The sequence below is a fragment of the Nuphar pumila genome, chromosome 5, assembly GCF_984573655.1.
Source record: "Nuphar pumila chromosome 5, dmNupPumi1.hap1.1, whole genome shotgun sequence".
Lineage (NCBI taxonomy): Eukaryota > Viridiplantae > Streptophyta > Magnoliopsida > Nymphaeales > Nymphaeaceae > Nuphar > Nuphar pumila.
This window is the reverse complement of record NC_143253.1, coordinates 6,095,408-6,112,483: the sequence shown is the minus strand read 5'-3', so window position 1 is coordinate 6,112,483 and position 17,076 is coordinate 6,095,408. Positions and strand designations below refer to the sequence as shown.

The 17,076-nt window shown below is 37.2% G+C and overlaps 1 protein-coding gene across 1 annotated transcript in view; it reads right to left on the bottom strand.

The window, feature by feature from the left end:
* Positions 1–6,103, bottom strand: part of LOC149836592 (putative serine/threonine-protein kinase SIS8) — an 81,055-nt gene extending 74,952 nt beyond the window's left edge. The window contains exons 1-2 of the mRNA XM_090005466.1: positions 5,889–6,103; positions 1,944–2,322 (exon numbers count right to left, since the gene is read on the bottom strand). Of these exons, the coding sequence (XP_089861592.1) occupies positions 1,944–2,192 (249 nt within the window). The 5' untranslated portion in view covers positions 2,193–2,322; positions 5,889–6,103. The remainder of the gene's footprint in view (positions 1–1,943; positions 2,323–5,888) is intronic.
* Positions 6,104–17,076: the final 10,973 nt, after the last annotated feature.

The window sequence follows — 17,076 nt, the reverse complement described above, 5'->3', positions numbered from 1 at the left end:
AAACTTTTTTTCATCCTTTCATTTTTTCTTTCCTCTTCCTTTCTCTATTGTTTCCTACCATCCTCCTCTCTTTCTTCTTCTTCTTCCTCCTTGTTTGGTTATGAAAAGAAACCTAGGTCTCCAAACACATCTAATTATAGTCAATTTGGGGTTTTTCTAATATCTTTGACAATAAGCAATCATGATGAGATTTTTGAACAATCAAGTAGTTTTTTATCAATAAGGTTAGTATATAATTTTTCAAAATCTTAGGTCTTATAACTTATTCTTTCCAAATAATGTGAAATTAAAAAATTAAAGAATCTTGTCGTATTTTTGAAAGATCTTCCATCAGTTTTTTAGAATTTGTGGGTCAGATCATTATCTTTTTACAAAAAAAAAATTTTGTTACTCTTTTCATATTTGTAACACCATGAATATTTCAGTTTTTCAAAATTGCAAAATATAAAGTTGCAACAGGGTTATCACCCAGAGCATATCATAGTATTACAGTCTTCAATATATTGCAATAATATGCCATTTACTTTGTTTTTATTAAGTTCCACTAAGACTGTAAATTGAGAACATGTTAGATGTGGTGGCTGTGGATGAGATTTGCGCACTTGAAAAAGTCATTTAATTCATCATTGTCATTGCCATTGTCAAGCACTGTCCCATCTGTCGTGTGCACGAGATGAAAGGCAGAAATGCACTTTTTCACAAACTGAAGGGCAGAAAAAAAACAGCAGCAGTGACAATGAACCCTTTCTTGCCTCCACCCATTCATCATAAACAAATCCCACTAGCAATGTCCTCATAAAATCAACCATCTTGCATAATATAACCAACTGTTATTAGTCACAATATAATTGTGAGTCAAAGTGAATGTTCGGAACATAAGCATCATGGTGTGACTACACAATATAATTGTGAGTCGAAGTGAATGTTCAGAAAGGAAACATCCATGTTGTAAAAATCCAACCTTGGATCTATTTCAAGATCCAAATTTGTTAAATCGAATCAGAATGAATTGATTCATCTTAAAAAAACAAAAAAGTTTCACATAACAAATGAAATTAACAAAATACTATACATAAGTTAGAAGAAAACTGAGAACAAGTGGGAACAGAATCAAGATTCAATGTTAATGAAACATCTACACATTTAGTTAAGTTACAACTCAAATTTGTCATTATAAATGAGCAAGCAAGAAGCAACTAAAAGAAACCTAAGATTCTAATTGGTGGCAAATACTTTATGAATAAATTAAACCCTATTAACCTTATTGACACAAGATTCACAAATCAATACTCATTCCCCTTAAATCTTAAGTAGATGATTGAATTGAAAATGATATTAAGAAATACAAAGGATAAGAAGAAAAGAAGGGAGCCAAAAAAGCTAGGTTGTAGGGTTTATTATCTTATGACCTGAGGATAGTCAATAGGTATCTGGTAATTAAAGCTCCCAACACATCCTTTTCTATAGAGGAAAACCCAGGCGCTGGGAGCTTGACAGGTATAATGAAGATCTGAATGATTGTCCTTGTAAATTTAATGGGGCTGGCAATCGATGGATCAGCAAATCATACAAGCAGACCAATGTACAATTTACAATGTATGAACAATTAAAAGTTATCAGCCAGAACCAATGATGCCCCATAATCAAATCCATGATGGCATAAACTGATATGGATGCACAATATGCACCAATTGTGAGACATTGGTAAGCATCAATATACATGAAAAAAAAAGGGATATTCAAACCCAAGGCTAAATCAACTCATAAACCCAATAAAATTAAGGAATCAAAGACAAGACGGTAGAAAGCAAATGAAGTCTTTGCTACTCTAATGAAATGTGAAGTAAGCTAGAACTGACAGGTCCATGAGGAAAGAGTAATGAATTCATGAAGGAGGTCAGATGCATCAAGAAAGCAAGAGAGGGATAAAAAAAATCACTCACAGGAAGTACAGAATAAAACCCATCACGAATTACTCCACTAAAAACTCCAGTTGCCCACAGTATCTGAGATGCTGCTAGAGGCGACAACTGATTTTGTTCATGACTACAAGCAAAATCTCTGGTACTCAAGTTTTCCTCCGGAGAACCCAAAGAAACAGACTGGAACCTTTCCATGAAACCAGGAGACCACCAGCTGGCACTAGAAGTCTCTGATTCAGATGGACCAGTGTCTCCTGTTGCTTCCTCCATCTCCTCGCGGATTGGCTATATATTAACATCTCGTCCCACCAGTCACCCCATGAGAAGCATCTCAAAGTTCATAATGATATCAACAAAAGGCTTCACAGGAAAGGCTTCTATCAGCAAAATATTGAACAATCTGGAAAAATGAGGTGGCAAAAGCAGATGTCAGTCACTGGGAAAATAAAGTCTGAGTTAACTCGATCAGGGCCAAAATAAAACTATTCCAGGCCATAGATTATCAGGGGGTTCTAACAGCAGAAAGAAAAAAATCAATCGCTTTGATAATATACCAAGGTCATAAAATCAATCGCTTTGTCAAGTGTCAACCCTCCTACTGTCCAGAGTGTCTTATGTCCACTATTTTGTCCCACAAGAGATGACAAATCCTGTTTGTTGGACTTTTTTTATTCAGTTTTACAATAGACTCACCAAAAGATTATTAATTTTCTCTGGTGATTGATGATTATAACAGGAAGTCCAAATATGGAAAACTTTCCCATCAGCATTGCAAGGCATGAATTACTTATCCATCCTACAATTTTTTTGATGGCTACAACCTTTAGTAAAGAAAGGCCTCTCTTTGCTGATATGGATGGTTAGTATAAAAGATGCATATCCCGGTAACTTGAAGGACAATCTTTAGGAAAGAAAGGCCTCTCCGGTTTGACTTTGATGATTAGGTTAACAATATGCATATCTAGGCAAGTCGAATGCCAAGACTTTGGTCTATACTATAAACTATGGTTGTGATTGGAAATTCACCATCAGACTTCCCACTTTCACAATATCAGCAGGGGACACACCTTTGTTTCCAGAGTCATTCCATCTGAATTCACAGTGGCCTTTTCCACAAAATGCGTAAACAAAGTCGAATTTATTCACAGTGCAGTATTGTTGTCTTTGCTTTCTATTTTCTGGCTTAGCTGTGTTCCTAGCATCCTAAGTCATTTTGTTCAAACTTCAAAGCAATCACAGATATTCCTGAGATTCTGAAAATATTGCACAATATTATCGTGATACAATGGAAAAACAACTTAAAAGTGAAAATATCAGCAGTTCTGAAAATAATGCAACAATATCACAAAATGGTATTTTCCCAATATATTGTTCCTCCTTTTACACTGCATTTTTTTTCTTTTTTAAATCCCAATATTTACTATAAGATCTCAAGAAATTGCTGGGAATAGACTATAGATATTACCAAGACTAATATGTGATTCAAAACCACTGATTATTGTAACAAATTGAATCATATGAAAATAAGGCAATATACTATAAGTCTATAGCATAAGCTAATCAATCATCACCACAAAGATGACCTACACCTTGGATCCAACATCCCTAAGTTGCTCTTCTTCCAGTTATGATTCCTTGCCTGAAGTGTAGGATTACTGCTTCCCAAGATCTACCCTCCACACTTAGATAATTTAGTTCCTTAGAGTATATGGGTTTCAACCATTTCAGTGTTTAACAAATCACTTGAATGCACTGAATGCATCATTACAAACTTTATGCTGCCTCATTTTTCCTAATGAATCTATTTCATCTAGCCAAATACACACAATCATTTTGATTCATTAGCCCTCCAACCCTTGCTTTCTACAGTATGGACTTCTTTCATGCTTCATTAAATATTATTCCCTAAAAAGAAAATGTGAAGATTATTCCAACCATTATCTGGTTTTATTCATGAAATAGCATCTAAGTTGCTTTTCATTTATACTAATTGTTACCTTGATTTTTTTCAACTAATGAGTAATGGTCATATTCATGGAAGAGTACAAATGGCGTGCAATCATCTACATTATTTATATGGCTACTCATCAGAGCTCCACAAATACCAAATAGAGACATTGTAAAATCACAAGCCCAAAAGAGTTTTCTCACTAACTTGTGGGTTCACGATCAGTTCCAGGTGGTAGTTCTCACTCCAATCCAGTTGGATACTTCATCTGTCATCTTGGATACTGCTCTTGTCCGATATGCACATGCCGCATATTTTCCTATTTATTTATATATATATATATATAACAATTGTTCATTGCATGGGACTAAGGATGACCTAATAATTTTGAAGGCACGCTCCCTTCTTATCCAATTCACTCTCTTCCTTTACCAATTAGTCCTGTAGTTTTCGTTTAATGTTTGTTACAATGAACCATCTTTTTGTCCTTATTGCTTCTTCTCCCAATGACCTGTGATTTTTTACCAGTCTCATGAATGGAGTCGTGCCTCTAGTTACAACTTACAGATGCTTACACCTATATCTTTTACACCAAATTTGTTGTCTTCAATAAGTCCTCCCACTTGCACACCGCTCTCATGTTTCACTTTCTCCAAATGATGTTTTTCTTATAATTCATTTATTTTCCATCACAAACCCTTTCTCTTAGCGCTTTGGTCAAAGCCTCATATAAACAACCAACCTAACCGCAAAGTATGATGGGATTATAGTATGTAACAGGAGTTTCCGCTTTTAACCATACTGAAGAATGCAATACTCCAACTTTTGTTCCTTTCATATCCAGCCTAGTTACACTATATCACATCAATTCAAAGTATCCAGCAAAGAACGAACAAGCGAACATCATCCATGATGAATCAACAAGAAATTAGAAAATTTCCTCTATATATACTGGCCAAGTATCACAGGCCAAGCTAAAGGAGCATGCGGAGCCAATGCATATGCCACTAGGATTGTCGAACATGAATTTTTATGGAAAAGAAAAAAGGAACTAACTAAAATCATGTGCAAAATACATAATCATGAAAGCCCATTCAAATCAAACTCAATGGAAAATGCTGCCAATTGCGCTTGAAACTTTGCAGACATGTAAGATTGAAACTATGATTAATGCCCAAGGATCAGAGCTTCACTGTTTTATCCTATCCCTGTGCATTTCTGTAACAATTTTTGTATATGAATTCCAATTAGCAGTCAGAAACCTATGCCACTGTACCCTAAAAACGAGTGTCACACGTTATCAGCATAATTTATCAACTAACTCGCATGCAATCCCAAATATCTCAATGAACATCGCCAGAGAATATAATGCACAATTCAAAGCCCTCAAAACGCATCTCCGCGTGATCTCAATGGAAAATTTACGCATTAAGACCAATCTGTTGAAGCAGAAACAATAACCAACAGCAAGAAAGACGAGCAAAAGCTCCCAAATCCAAAAAACAAAAAGATATACAACGCTCTCATCAAGGCTATGTTTGGGAGCCCTGCAATGGGATGGAAACACGGTTTCAGTGTGTTGCCAAAATATCGTTTTCTCAACGTGTGATGTTGAGAGATGGAGTTGCCAAAACCATCCTCTCATAAAAGGTGCTGAAATGTGGTGTTGGTCCTGCCAACACCAGTCCCAACGCATTGTTTCGGCAACGCCACTGCTCCCAAACAGCAAGAGAGTATGGCGGAAGCAGAAACCACGACACAACCTCCGATTCAAGGCTCCCAAACATAGCCTAAATCGATGATAAAATAAACAAAATGACGCAAATCCTAAAAGAGCAACAACCGAAACAGTGCGCATCGAATCGGACGGAGATCAGGCGTTTCCCAAAGAAAACTTGCAAAATTACGCTCGTGAATCAGAAAACCCCGACCGTACTCCGATCCCTAAAATCGGCGCAGCGACGAACTCCGAAAACGCCGGACGAAATTCACCAAGAAAACGGAAACGAAACCCATACCTTCAGATCTGAACATGAGAAACTCTGCCCACGTTCTTGAACGATCGATCGAGAGGGAGAAACGTTAAAGACAACGAGCCGAAGAGAAACCACGCGATACTCACAAGGAAGATATCTCCCCCACTTCTGCAACAACGACGAAGAAGAGAGAAAGAGAGCGAGAAGGAAGAGCGGAGGCGGAGAGAGAGATAGAGAGATGAGAAGACGAGTGTGGCATTTTGGGATTTATTGCGAAATCTTTAAAGAAAGGAGGGTGGGGGGAATAAAAGAAATAGAAATAAAACCAAACAGAAGAAAAAAAATTCATCCTTAAAAATAAATCCTATTTTATTCTTCTGCCACGTTTAAACAAACGACTCTTCTCTCCAAAAATACCTCAATCTTTTTACTTAACTTCATATATACCTACAAACTCGCAGACATAAGAAGTGGGCTTGATTTTTAAGTAAATTACATTGTTAAGGACCTGGCTGGCGTAAAATGCGTTGGCGGGGAGAGGAGCGAGATGATGCTTTGATAGAAAATGACGCCATTCGCATTCTCGCGCCTTTGTCACGTGCACTGTGAGGAGTGTGACGGTGAAGTGAGTGTCTCTAGAGAGAGAGCCTTAATTCCCCCCCCCCCCCCCCCCCCCCGACAGCCAGCTGGATCCATCGAGGTGAGGGGTGAAAAAGTTTTTAAAGCACACTTCCTTTTTTTCCATTATTTTTTATCTCCTTGGCTTTGACCTTTAAATGACCATTGTGGACCTTTACCTCTCCTTCTCTCATCAAAATGGCTGTCAACGAGTCGGACCCTGATCCGAACCTTTAGTGCTCGTAACGGGTCTGGGTTCGCTCTGACCGGACCTAACATATCAAAAACTATAGCCGGGTCGGGATATGGATAACACAAACCGAACCAAGAAAAGATTAACTTCTAATACTTTTTTTTATAACCATCATTTTTTTATAAAAAAATGTGTGGATCAACCTGTGTCTAACATGAAATTTCCTGTGATCCAAATCCAAATCCAATTAAGTGTAAAATATCTGATTTTGGACTAGTCAGATCCAAATTCGGTTCTATATTTTTCTATCTGACTCTTATTCCAAATCCCACTAGGTTAGATCTGATTAAGTGGGATTCGTTTATGTCTAGATCTGACCGACTTGTTGACATCCCTAACCAAGAGCACCCCCTTAGATTAAAAACTATGGCCGGTTGACCAAATTGAGGATCTCTAGTAATATGGGGGACGGGTTTTACATGTGAACTTATACCAAAAGAGATCAGGTCATGTCGTATATGATCAATTCATCAGTTACATTCAATCCTCTCCATGCATCTCACTTGATGGAAATGTGCATGGCTAGGGATGGCAGTAGACAAGGAGAAATGGGGCGCTGCCTAGCCTCACCCCCATTTGGACTAGGGATGGATGTTAAAATCAAAACCCGTGCGAGATGGACTTATGCTTTCCCCCGCCCTGCCCCATCTTGGATCTTTTTCTTTAGAGATGACAGTGGACCGAGAAAAAATGGGGCCCACCTCGTCCCGTTTGAACCTAGGATGGAGGTGGGAATAGAGGTTAAAATCAAAACCGGTGTGGGGATGGAGGGTATGATTTTGAGACGGAGCGAGGGTGGAGACCTTGTCCGCTCCGTCCACTGCCATCCGGCCTTATTTTCATAGTTTCCAAGCAAGATGTGTGGTAAGGATTGAATATGACCAATGATCAGATATAGGGATGGCAGAGGGGAGGGGCGGGGCGGGGGACAAGGTTTCCACCCCCGCCCCGCCTCAAAATTTTATCCTCCACCCCCGCCCCGCCTCCGCGGCAGGGATGGATTTTATCCTCCACCCCCGCCTCCATCCCCGTTTCATACCCTTCATCCCTGGTCCAAACGGGGATGAGGCGGGGCGGGGATATTGCGGGGAAAAGTGGTCGGGGCGGGGCGGGGAAAAGTGCACGTCCACCCCCGCCTCCATCCCCGTTTCATACCCTTCATCCCCGGTCCAAACGGGGCGAGGCGGGGCCCCGCTTTCCCCCTGTCCACTGACATCCCTAATCAGATATATAAAATATGACCTGACTTGACCTCTTCTGTACCCATATAGATCAAAATTTTCATCTCGGTCTAGTTCAAAGCCGATGCAACACATTTAAGCGGGTCTTGAATGATACAACCAAACCTAGTCAGTTTTGAACCAGATTGGTGCTGACTTGGGGTCAGACAAAAGGTCTAGAAGGTTCAGGATAAGAGACAGGGATGCCTTCCATCAGCCATTGGATCACGGCTTTGAGTTCAATTTAAGTCTTGGTGTCAGTGGCAGTGTGGCATATGGTCCGGGCAGAGCAGGCATTCGACCAGCCTAGGTGGCCCACTGCCTAGCCCTAATGGGTTGTGTTTCAAACTTCATATATTAAATTGAAGTATGATAAGACCATTTGACGTAACAACCCTACAAGGCTCATCATGGCAAACGTGCGTCTTGAAACCTTACTACTCGTTAACTCACAGGGCATGTTTGGAAGCGAGAAAGAGATAGGAAAAGTAATACAAAATAGAAAAATCCGTAAAGATTTTCTGACCCTTATAAATGAGAGACTTTTTTAGTTTTTTTAAAAGAGTGCACTTTTTTACAGGAAACATTCTTTAACAGAGAGTGGTGAAGTAATGTTCCCTAAAAAAATATATATATTTTTACCCTCTCCACTACACATCTTACCACTACCCTCCTCCACCTCTCTTTCATTTTTTCACATTTTCTCACTTTATTTTTCTCATGCTACACAAACAAGTGAAAAAACTTTAATTTGAATAAGTTTCGATATCAAAAACTCTCGTAAGCAAAACTTTATTTTCCTATAAGAGTTTTTCTCTCTTCCAAACGTGCCCATATTGTTATCTAAATGACATAAGCTTTTACTTTCACATGGTTTCTTTGTTTTCGAGCATTTGTTACACCCTCACTCGAGGGAAGTATGCCACCAGTTTACACCACGGGAAGTACGTCAGACATAGTTAGAGAAAATTTCCAAACGAGATGTGTGGTAAGGATTGAATATGACCAAAGATGAGATATATAAAATATGACCTGACCTGACCTCTTATGTACCCATGGATCAAAAATTTCATGTCAAGCGTAAAGCAGATTGATTTTTATTAGTCATCTAGGTCTAGTTCAAAGCCAAACATATTTAAGTGGGTCTTGAATGATACAACCAAACTGAGTCAGTTTTGAACCAGATTGGTGCGGTCTTCGGGTCAGACAAAAGGTTTAGAGGGTTCAGGATAAGAGACAGGGATGCCTTCCATCAGGTAAGCAGATCAGGTCATGCTGAACACGAGCGTTTTTGCTCATGTGGGCCGTCTGTTTGCATTTTGGATGAATGCCACGTGGTTTTGCTGACTTTTTAGCTTTTTAAAATGCAAATCGTATGGTCACGATGGCGGCATGAGCAAAACACCTCATGTTCTGCTTCCTTCCATCAGCCATTGGATCACAGCTATGAGTTCAATTCAAATCTTGGTGTCACTGGCAGTGTGGCATATGTTCTGGGCCATTGGACCAATGGGCTAATGTGAATCGGTCTGTGGTCAGGCTGGCTCAAATAACTAAAATACCTTTAAAAGAATGGTACTTTTAGAAAAATGCATGGTTATTTTTTGGGCTGATCTTTTGAACTTGAAAGAAATTGAAAAGTCAAACACCATTTTTTCAAAAAAAAACAAACAAACTTTATGAATCCATTAAATTTACCTTTTTTACCACAAAAAATAATCATAAATTAAAAAAATATTATTTTTCAAAAATATTTTAATCATTTTAATAGGATTGAATTCATCAAATATTCAACCCAACTAGTTTACTGTTAGATTTACCCAACTGGAATATGTTTACGAACCAAATATGTATGCTATTATAAAATGAGATTTTCACAAGCTTTTTTTACAAATCTAACATTGTAGATGTATTCCGCGTAGTCCGTTTGCTTGGAATCAAATCAAAAATACGGTTTTTTTATAAAAATTCTAAGTTAGTGATTTTCGACCTTTAAAAGATCTTTCTTATACATCGTAATTTGATGATCAAAAGTGTTTTTTATAAAACCAAGCATCTAGATCACATTAGTATGGTGAAATTTTCAAAAAAAGCAAAAGAACCTATGAAAATCTTGGTTTATACCACAAAACATATTTGTTACCCACGTACGTGATTAAAAACTCAAATATTAAACCCAACTGGGTTAGACTTAGATTAACCATATATATATATATATATATTAGGTCAAGTATGTGATTAAAAAGTAGATTCATCTTGGGTTCCATCTATTCTTTTGTATTTTTTTTTTTAAATTTTTATTAAAGAAACTTACTAATTTGAGGAAGCAAATGAGAAATGTGAATATACCATGAGTTGTAACCCGGTCTGAACCGATCTGAATTAGGACCATGAGCCTAACAGGTGGGTTGTGGGTATTGCATTAAACTCAAGCTCGAGCCTAACTGGGTCTAGGCCTGACCCGGTTGGTTAACGGGTTGGGCTTGACCAGTTCCTAGCTCGTCAATAGCCCGATCAAGCCCATTCATTAAACGGGCAGGGTTGCCGCCGATTAAACAACCCTACTTAAAAGTACAGGAATGACGCAAATAATGTTTGTTCGTAAATATTTGGGTTTGCATTGGATCGATACCAAATACAAAACCGGCACATTGACAGTCCTACTTGCCACTTCAAATGGAATTACAATGAAAGAAAAGCTAAGGTTCGTTGGTAGTTCACCATCTTTATTAAAGTCAACCAAAGAAAACGTTTACCACCAAACTAAATCATTGTTTAAGAAAAATATATTTTGACTTTGACTTAGTCAAAGCCTAGTTTATTCTTTGTCCACGGGGTACCTTCGTCATGGTCATGTAGCAAAAGCACATACTCTGCTTTTACGGTTATCCAACTAGGGATGGCAGTGGACCGGGGAAGGGGAAGAGGTCTCCAACCCCGCCCCATCTCAAAATTTTAACCTTCATCCCCGGTCCATCCCCATGGCGGGGGAGACTTTGGACCTCCAACCCCGCCCTGTCTCAAAATATTAATCTCCATCCCCGTCCCCACCCCCGCCTCGTCTCCGCCCTGCCCCCGCCTTGTCTACGTCCTCGCACCCCGTCCCCACCACATCCATGTCCCATCCCTGTCTTTGCACATGATGTGCTCTTTTTCTTTTTAACTTTTGAAGTTTTACTATGTGCGAACATGTATATAATAAAATATAACCAAATTTGTGCACTTTTTTTATAACTTTTTAAGTTTTACTATGTGCGTACATGTATATAAGAAAATATAACCAAATTGCTAACGCTAATCAACCTATTCACCAAATACATTGAATTAGATAAATTTTGATGCAACCCAAATATGACATATAGCATTTTCTAACTCGATCCCTTTATGTATCTCAATAATTTATTTTAGATATTTATTTGAGCTTCCAAGGTAGAAAGACATAGTCTGAACTCCTAAGTACTAGGGTTATCCAAGCATTCAAAACTTGTAAATAATATAGAAAAACTAGTTTTTTCTTCAAAATTGCTAATATAATTACTTAAAAATTAGTTGAAAACTAATCATATTACCTTCTTTGAGATACAGGTATAAGGTTTTCAAATGGATTGTGTGAGGTCAGACCAGCAATATGAACCCAATATCTTATTCTTGAATTTGGATCTTAAAATAAAAAGAGCATTTGTTTTATCTCTTTTTAGTTGTATGTTTCAATCAAAATATGATAGAATTTGTTTCAAACACAAATACTTCTATATTTTTTTAATCTTATTTGTTATAAAAATGCTATAAAAACATGATTTATTTAAGCCCAACTATATGGACAGGCTGTTAAAATATGCTAGCATTCAATAATGGCTGCATATCGTGACAGAACCAGACTTGATTGGATAACTTATACAAGTTACTCTTCTTAAATGAAGAAAAAAGAAGCATCATACATAATGCAGTTGACATGAATTAAGACAAAAGGATACACATCCACTTAACAATCATGGAAAATTTACCACTATGATTTGAATCTTGCATCTTCAATGAGTAGATAATAGCAATCACGGAAAAATTAACACAATATGATTTGAATCTTGCATAGGTAATGTTCTTGCTTTTGTAGTATGATAATTTTCATATAGTACCACTAAGTTGTCCCGTTCATCTTTATACACTCAAGCAACATCCTTGAGGGAAACCCAATCACCCCATAAATGGGTCATTTAGATAATGCAAAACGATGATGGCTATCTCCATATGTCCCCATTGCTCTTTGTTATTTCACATAACTCTGACAACATCTTATGACATGGTAAGCCAATTGCATAACAGAAATCCCAAGAGCATAATGGAATGATAAGGTTTACCTACTACTATAGATTTCTGGGGACTTAGGTACTTCTATAATATGCAAATGAAGCATAGTCTCATAATTGCAGGAACATGCTAGCAATATTATTCTTGGATGACAGAAAACACATAATGGGAAGCAATCCAAACCTGCAAATGGCTTTTCACTTGGATGATTGTCAGGTTCTCTGAGTTCATCAACTTCAAGATACCAAAGCAGAAAGTTACATGTCTGCTAAAATAATTGACAGCTTATCTCTATTCAATTTGACATGATATAGATGACACAAAATGTTGACAGAATAAGAAATCTAGCAAGCAAGCTAATAAGCGCAATCTAACCGTCTCTCTATAAGTTGTACTCAAATTTGTTACCTTCTCTACCAAAACATAATATTAACATAGGCCTCATAAGCCACATAAAGCACTTATCAATAATCATCTATATCCTTTGGCTATAACAATGTGAAACCATATTTCTCTACTAAAAAAGAAAAAAATCACACTTAAGCAATAATTGCAACAATTTACACGTATAGCATGCATGCATCAGTTAGATCAATATAGTTTCACTATTGCAATAACTTGGATCATCGTAATTTGAATTACTTTCTGAACTATTGACAGACTCTTTCTTCTTTGACAATGAACCATTCTTCAATACAACTTAAGGTGACTTCTTAGATGGAGCTGAAGCTTTTGCTGTCGATTTAAGGTCCTACAAAATTTACAAGATTTAATGCACATATCACAATATAGAAGTAAAGAATGATGAATCTAACAATTTGCTAAATGAACTTGCAAATAAAGAATTACCATTAGCCCATTAAACTCTAAATATCATCAGCATTGATAGCATTTGTATCTTATACTTCACTTTCCTATCAACCAAACAAAATAGATTTTGTCAGCAAGTAATAGTATCAGATAAAAGAGTGAGTAAATGATAAAATTTACCACATCCATATCTTCCAAAAATATGTAGCATTGTAGATCCTTCGATGATGATGAACCTATAAATGAACAAATAATGCATTAGTTAAACATTATAACATAAGCATTCACTAATTATAAAAAATAAACTTTCATTACCTCGTGCTTCAACCCACAACCAATTTTGAGAGCACATCAAAGCCTCTACTGTAGTTGGAAGAAATTTGCTATGATGTGGATTCACCACCCTTCCACCTGTACTAAAAGCAGTCTCTGAAGCAACTGAAGAGACAGGAATAGCAAGGGTTTCGAGTAAATTTTATAAATTGGCTTGTTCCACATTATAAATTTCGCAGTATTTTGAGTAATCATTTTGAACAAGGGTTGAAGAACATTAGAATATTTCTAAACCCATAATGATCAACCATACAAAGAGGACATTCATGTAGAATAATCACCATAGCAAGATCCCTTCTTTCAGCATCTTGAACAAATTATCAATTCTCTATTACTTTTTTGGTATTTACTGTAGTTTTGTTTGTAGCCAAAATATATTGCTTAATATTATTATGCTTAAGCCTACGACAAATCTTAATATAATCATGTAAATGAGTAGTTTCAGCCTTAGCATCACCAACAAGACATTTATGACAATGATTGCACTATGACTTAACATTTTCACTAATTTTTTTCCTAGTTAAATGTTTCTATACAACTGATTTATGCCTATTTGCCTGTTCAAGTGCCAATGTACCCCAATTAGTTGATTGATCTTTGTTATTTTTCATTGAAACATGGTTGCTATCAACTGGTGATACAGGAGCTTCAGACATACTATGTGAACTTGAAGGTTGAGAAATTAATTTATTGCTTATTGATTTTTTCTCTTTCAAATCAAATTACTGTCTACCAACTTATAGTTATAGATCTATAAAACATCCACAAAAAATTGACATACATATAGCAATTTTACTAAATTTTGCTTCAAAATAAAAATAATAGAAGTATGGTAATAAGACATAATAGAATTTTAGATGACGATAATGATGCAATAAGAGATAAAAAAATTGATTTCTAACAATAGGAGAAAATAAAACATGACATGCACTGTGAAAAAAGAAACATGGCATGCATTTCCAATTCATAAACTAACCACTCGGATCACTGCCAAGATCTCTTCGAATCTGGTCATTAATTTCATAAACTAACCACTCGGATCGCTAAGACCTATCATTTCACATAGAAGATAAGCAAATTGAAGCACCTCTATCAGCATCTGAGTAGAAGAGTCTTGAATATGAAACCATGCAATCTGAACAACGGTCCAGCAACCACACCATGCTCAACCAGAAGACGAATCAAGACTCATCAAGCAAACCCAGTCAATAACAGATTGTGCACCAAATTAGTCCCAAAAGACCATCTGAACTCCAATTGAAGGCCCTCACTCTCATTCCATTCACATGCACATAGTGCACGAGTAATTTCATATGCATCCTTTCAATGGCTAAATCATGATGATTGCATTGCATCCCATTAGAGATAAAGAAGCCAAAATATTTTTCATAAGCTACTTGACACAATATGAACAAAAGCAGATATGATGAAACTTGGTAACACCCTCAACCATGACAAACCTATGCATGAACATGTCCATGGGTACACAAAACTAAAAATAAAGCTCAGACAAGTAAACAACTGAGCAACAACAAACAATCAGATATACCATATCCAGCCAACCCAGGAAACGATGAACTTTGCAAAATGCTTATAGTAACGGAGCACTTGAAAAGTGCAAAAGCCTGCATGCTATCTGCCTTTTGGCTACAACTTCTCAAAGATGGTATAAGAGAAGAAAAAAAAAACAGTTACCTTTTCTCTCTTTCTCTCTCCTCTGGACGGCGATGGCGACGATGAGTTCGATTGATAAAATTTAGGGTTAGGGTTAGTAAGAAAAGAGTATTTATGAATGTGGTTGTTTTGTAATTTTATTTTTTTATTTAGGGTAATTTAGTAATATCATTAATAGGGTGGGGGCAGGGATAAGGCGGGGGAAAGTGTAAGTCCATCCCCGCACGGGGATGAATTTTAACCTTCATCCCCGCCTCCATCCCCGTTTGATGCCCTCCATCCCCGGTCCAAACGGGGCGAGGCGGGCCCCCGCTTTCCCCTGATCCACGGCCATCCCTATATCCAACACAATATTAGATGAAAAGGACCAAAATAACCATGTTAGCCGTAAATGGATCGGATCATGTGCATGTGGATTGGGATCAACTTTGAAGGTCATAAACATGGCTGGGTCAGATTACATGACAGGATCTCAGGATTTATGCCGTGTATCAGAGGGTCTGATTAGGCACAACCAGATCAAGCGTCCTGATCCAATAGTTGAATACGCATGTGGGCACTCACATCTGGGGCTGGGAAACGATTCGTCTTGGCCGGTGTCGTGAGAAGATTGGTTTGGCTCAGAAATTGAGCTCGAAGAGCCGAGTTACGGGCCAAGGTTAATGAACCGAGCACGAACATGACAAGCATGGCTCATATGAAAATCTTCTCAATGAAAACTCTCCCAAGCCTCAATGAAAAATTCTTGGTGCTTTGTTCAAAATTGAAATTTGGATAGAAAAATGATATTAATTTGGAGCCTCAAAAATTTATGAAAATTGTACGCCGCTGATTTTAAAATTTATAAAAACCTATCCATGCATCATAATCAAATGCTCCAATAGCTGATTCTTATAAAAACAAGCATATCATTGAAATTTTGAAAAAAACACCAAAATCCAATAAAACGGAGAGGTTTGGGAGGGTTTTCCATTGGGTTTCATTTTTTGATAAATAATGTGTATATTATATATATTTTATGCATGTATTATACATATATTATATGTATTTTGTATATATATATTTTATATATGATCAAATTTAAAAAACACTTATATATATAAATATATATATATTAGGCCTCATTTCTTGTTTTCCCCATAGGTTTTAAGTGTTTTGTGATGGATCTGAACCGTTAGATGTGTTTAACATGCTCAAATTATTTGAAATAGGCTCTTGGACCATTATTTTTAGATAAAAAATATATTTTTATGAGCTGAGAAAAATTGCTACCTTCATAGTCATTGATTTTGGATCACCGAAAAGACTTGTATACACATCAGATTTTGGCGATCCAAAAGCCGGTTCCCGCTAAACAAAACCTATAGATCACATCTACGGTGTTAGAATTGAGAAAAATACATAAAACTATGATTTTTTGAAAGGGCCTAAAGAGACCTAAAAAAAAGGGGGCCTAAAGAACGCATTACTGCACACACACACACATATATATAGTAAAAGAAGTTAGCTCTGATCAGCTCCCAAAGCTCACCTCATAACTAGCTTGGGCTCGTCTTGGCTCGTGTCAAGCTTATGAGCTGAGCCGAGCAGGGGTGTACCCTTAATTAGCCGAGCTCAAACAGCCCAAGTTGGCTCGTTTACCAACAAGATGAAGCAGGGGGCTCCTTAGGGGCATGTTTGATGGGCTTGTCCAGGATGGGATCAAATGCACAAAAATGATAAAAGAGAACATTAATTTTGTTGGTTTTGTAACAACTATAAGTCCAACGTTTGTTTGGACTGTACTTGAATGATGTGTTGCAAATGGCCATTGTTTGACGACACTGTGAGGACAACTTGGACAGTTATGGATAATGGGCTGGATTACTTCGTTTTGAATCGTACGACTCATATGTTTTAATAAGCTTAGTGTGAATCCGTTCAACTCCCAACCATATAGTTTCCATCAAAACTTCCAACTCCTCACTCCACTACAACGCAGTCAATGAAACCCTAAATTACAAAGACCCAAAATCGA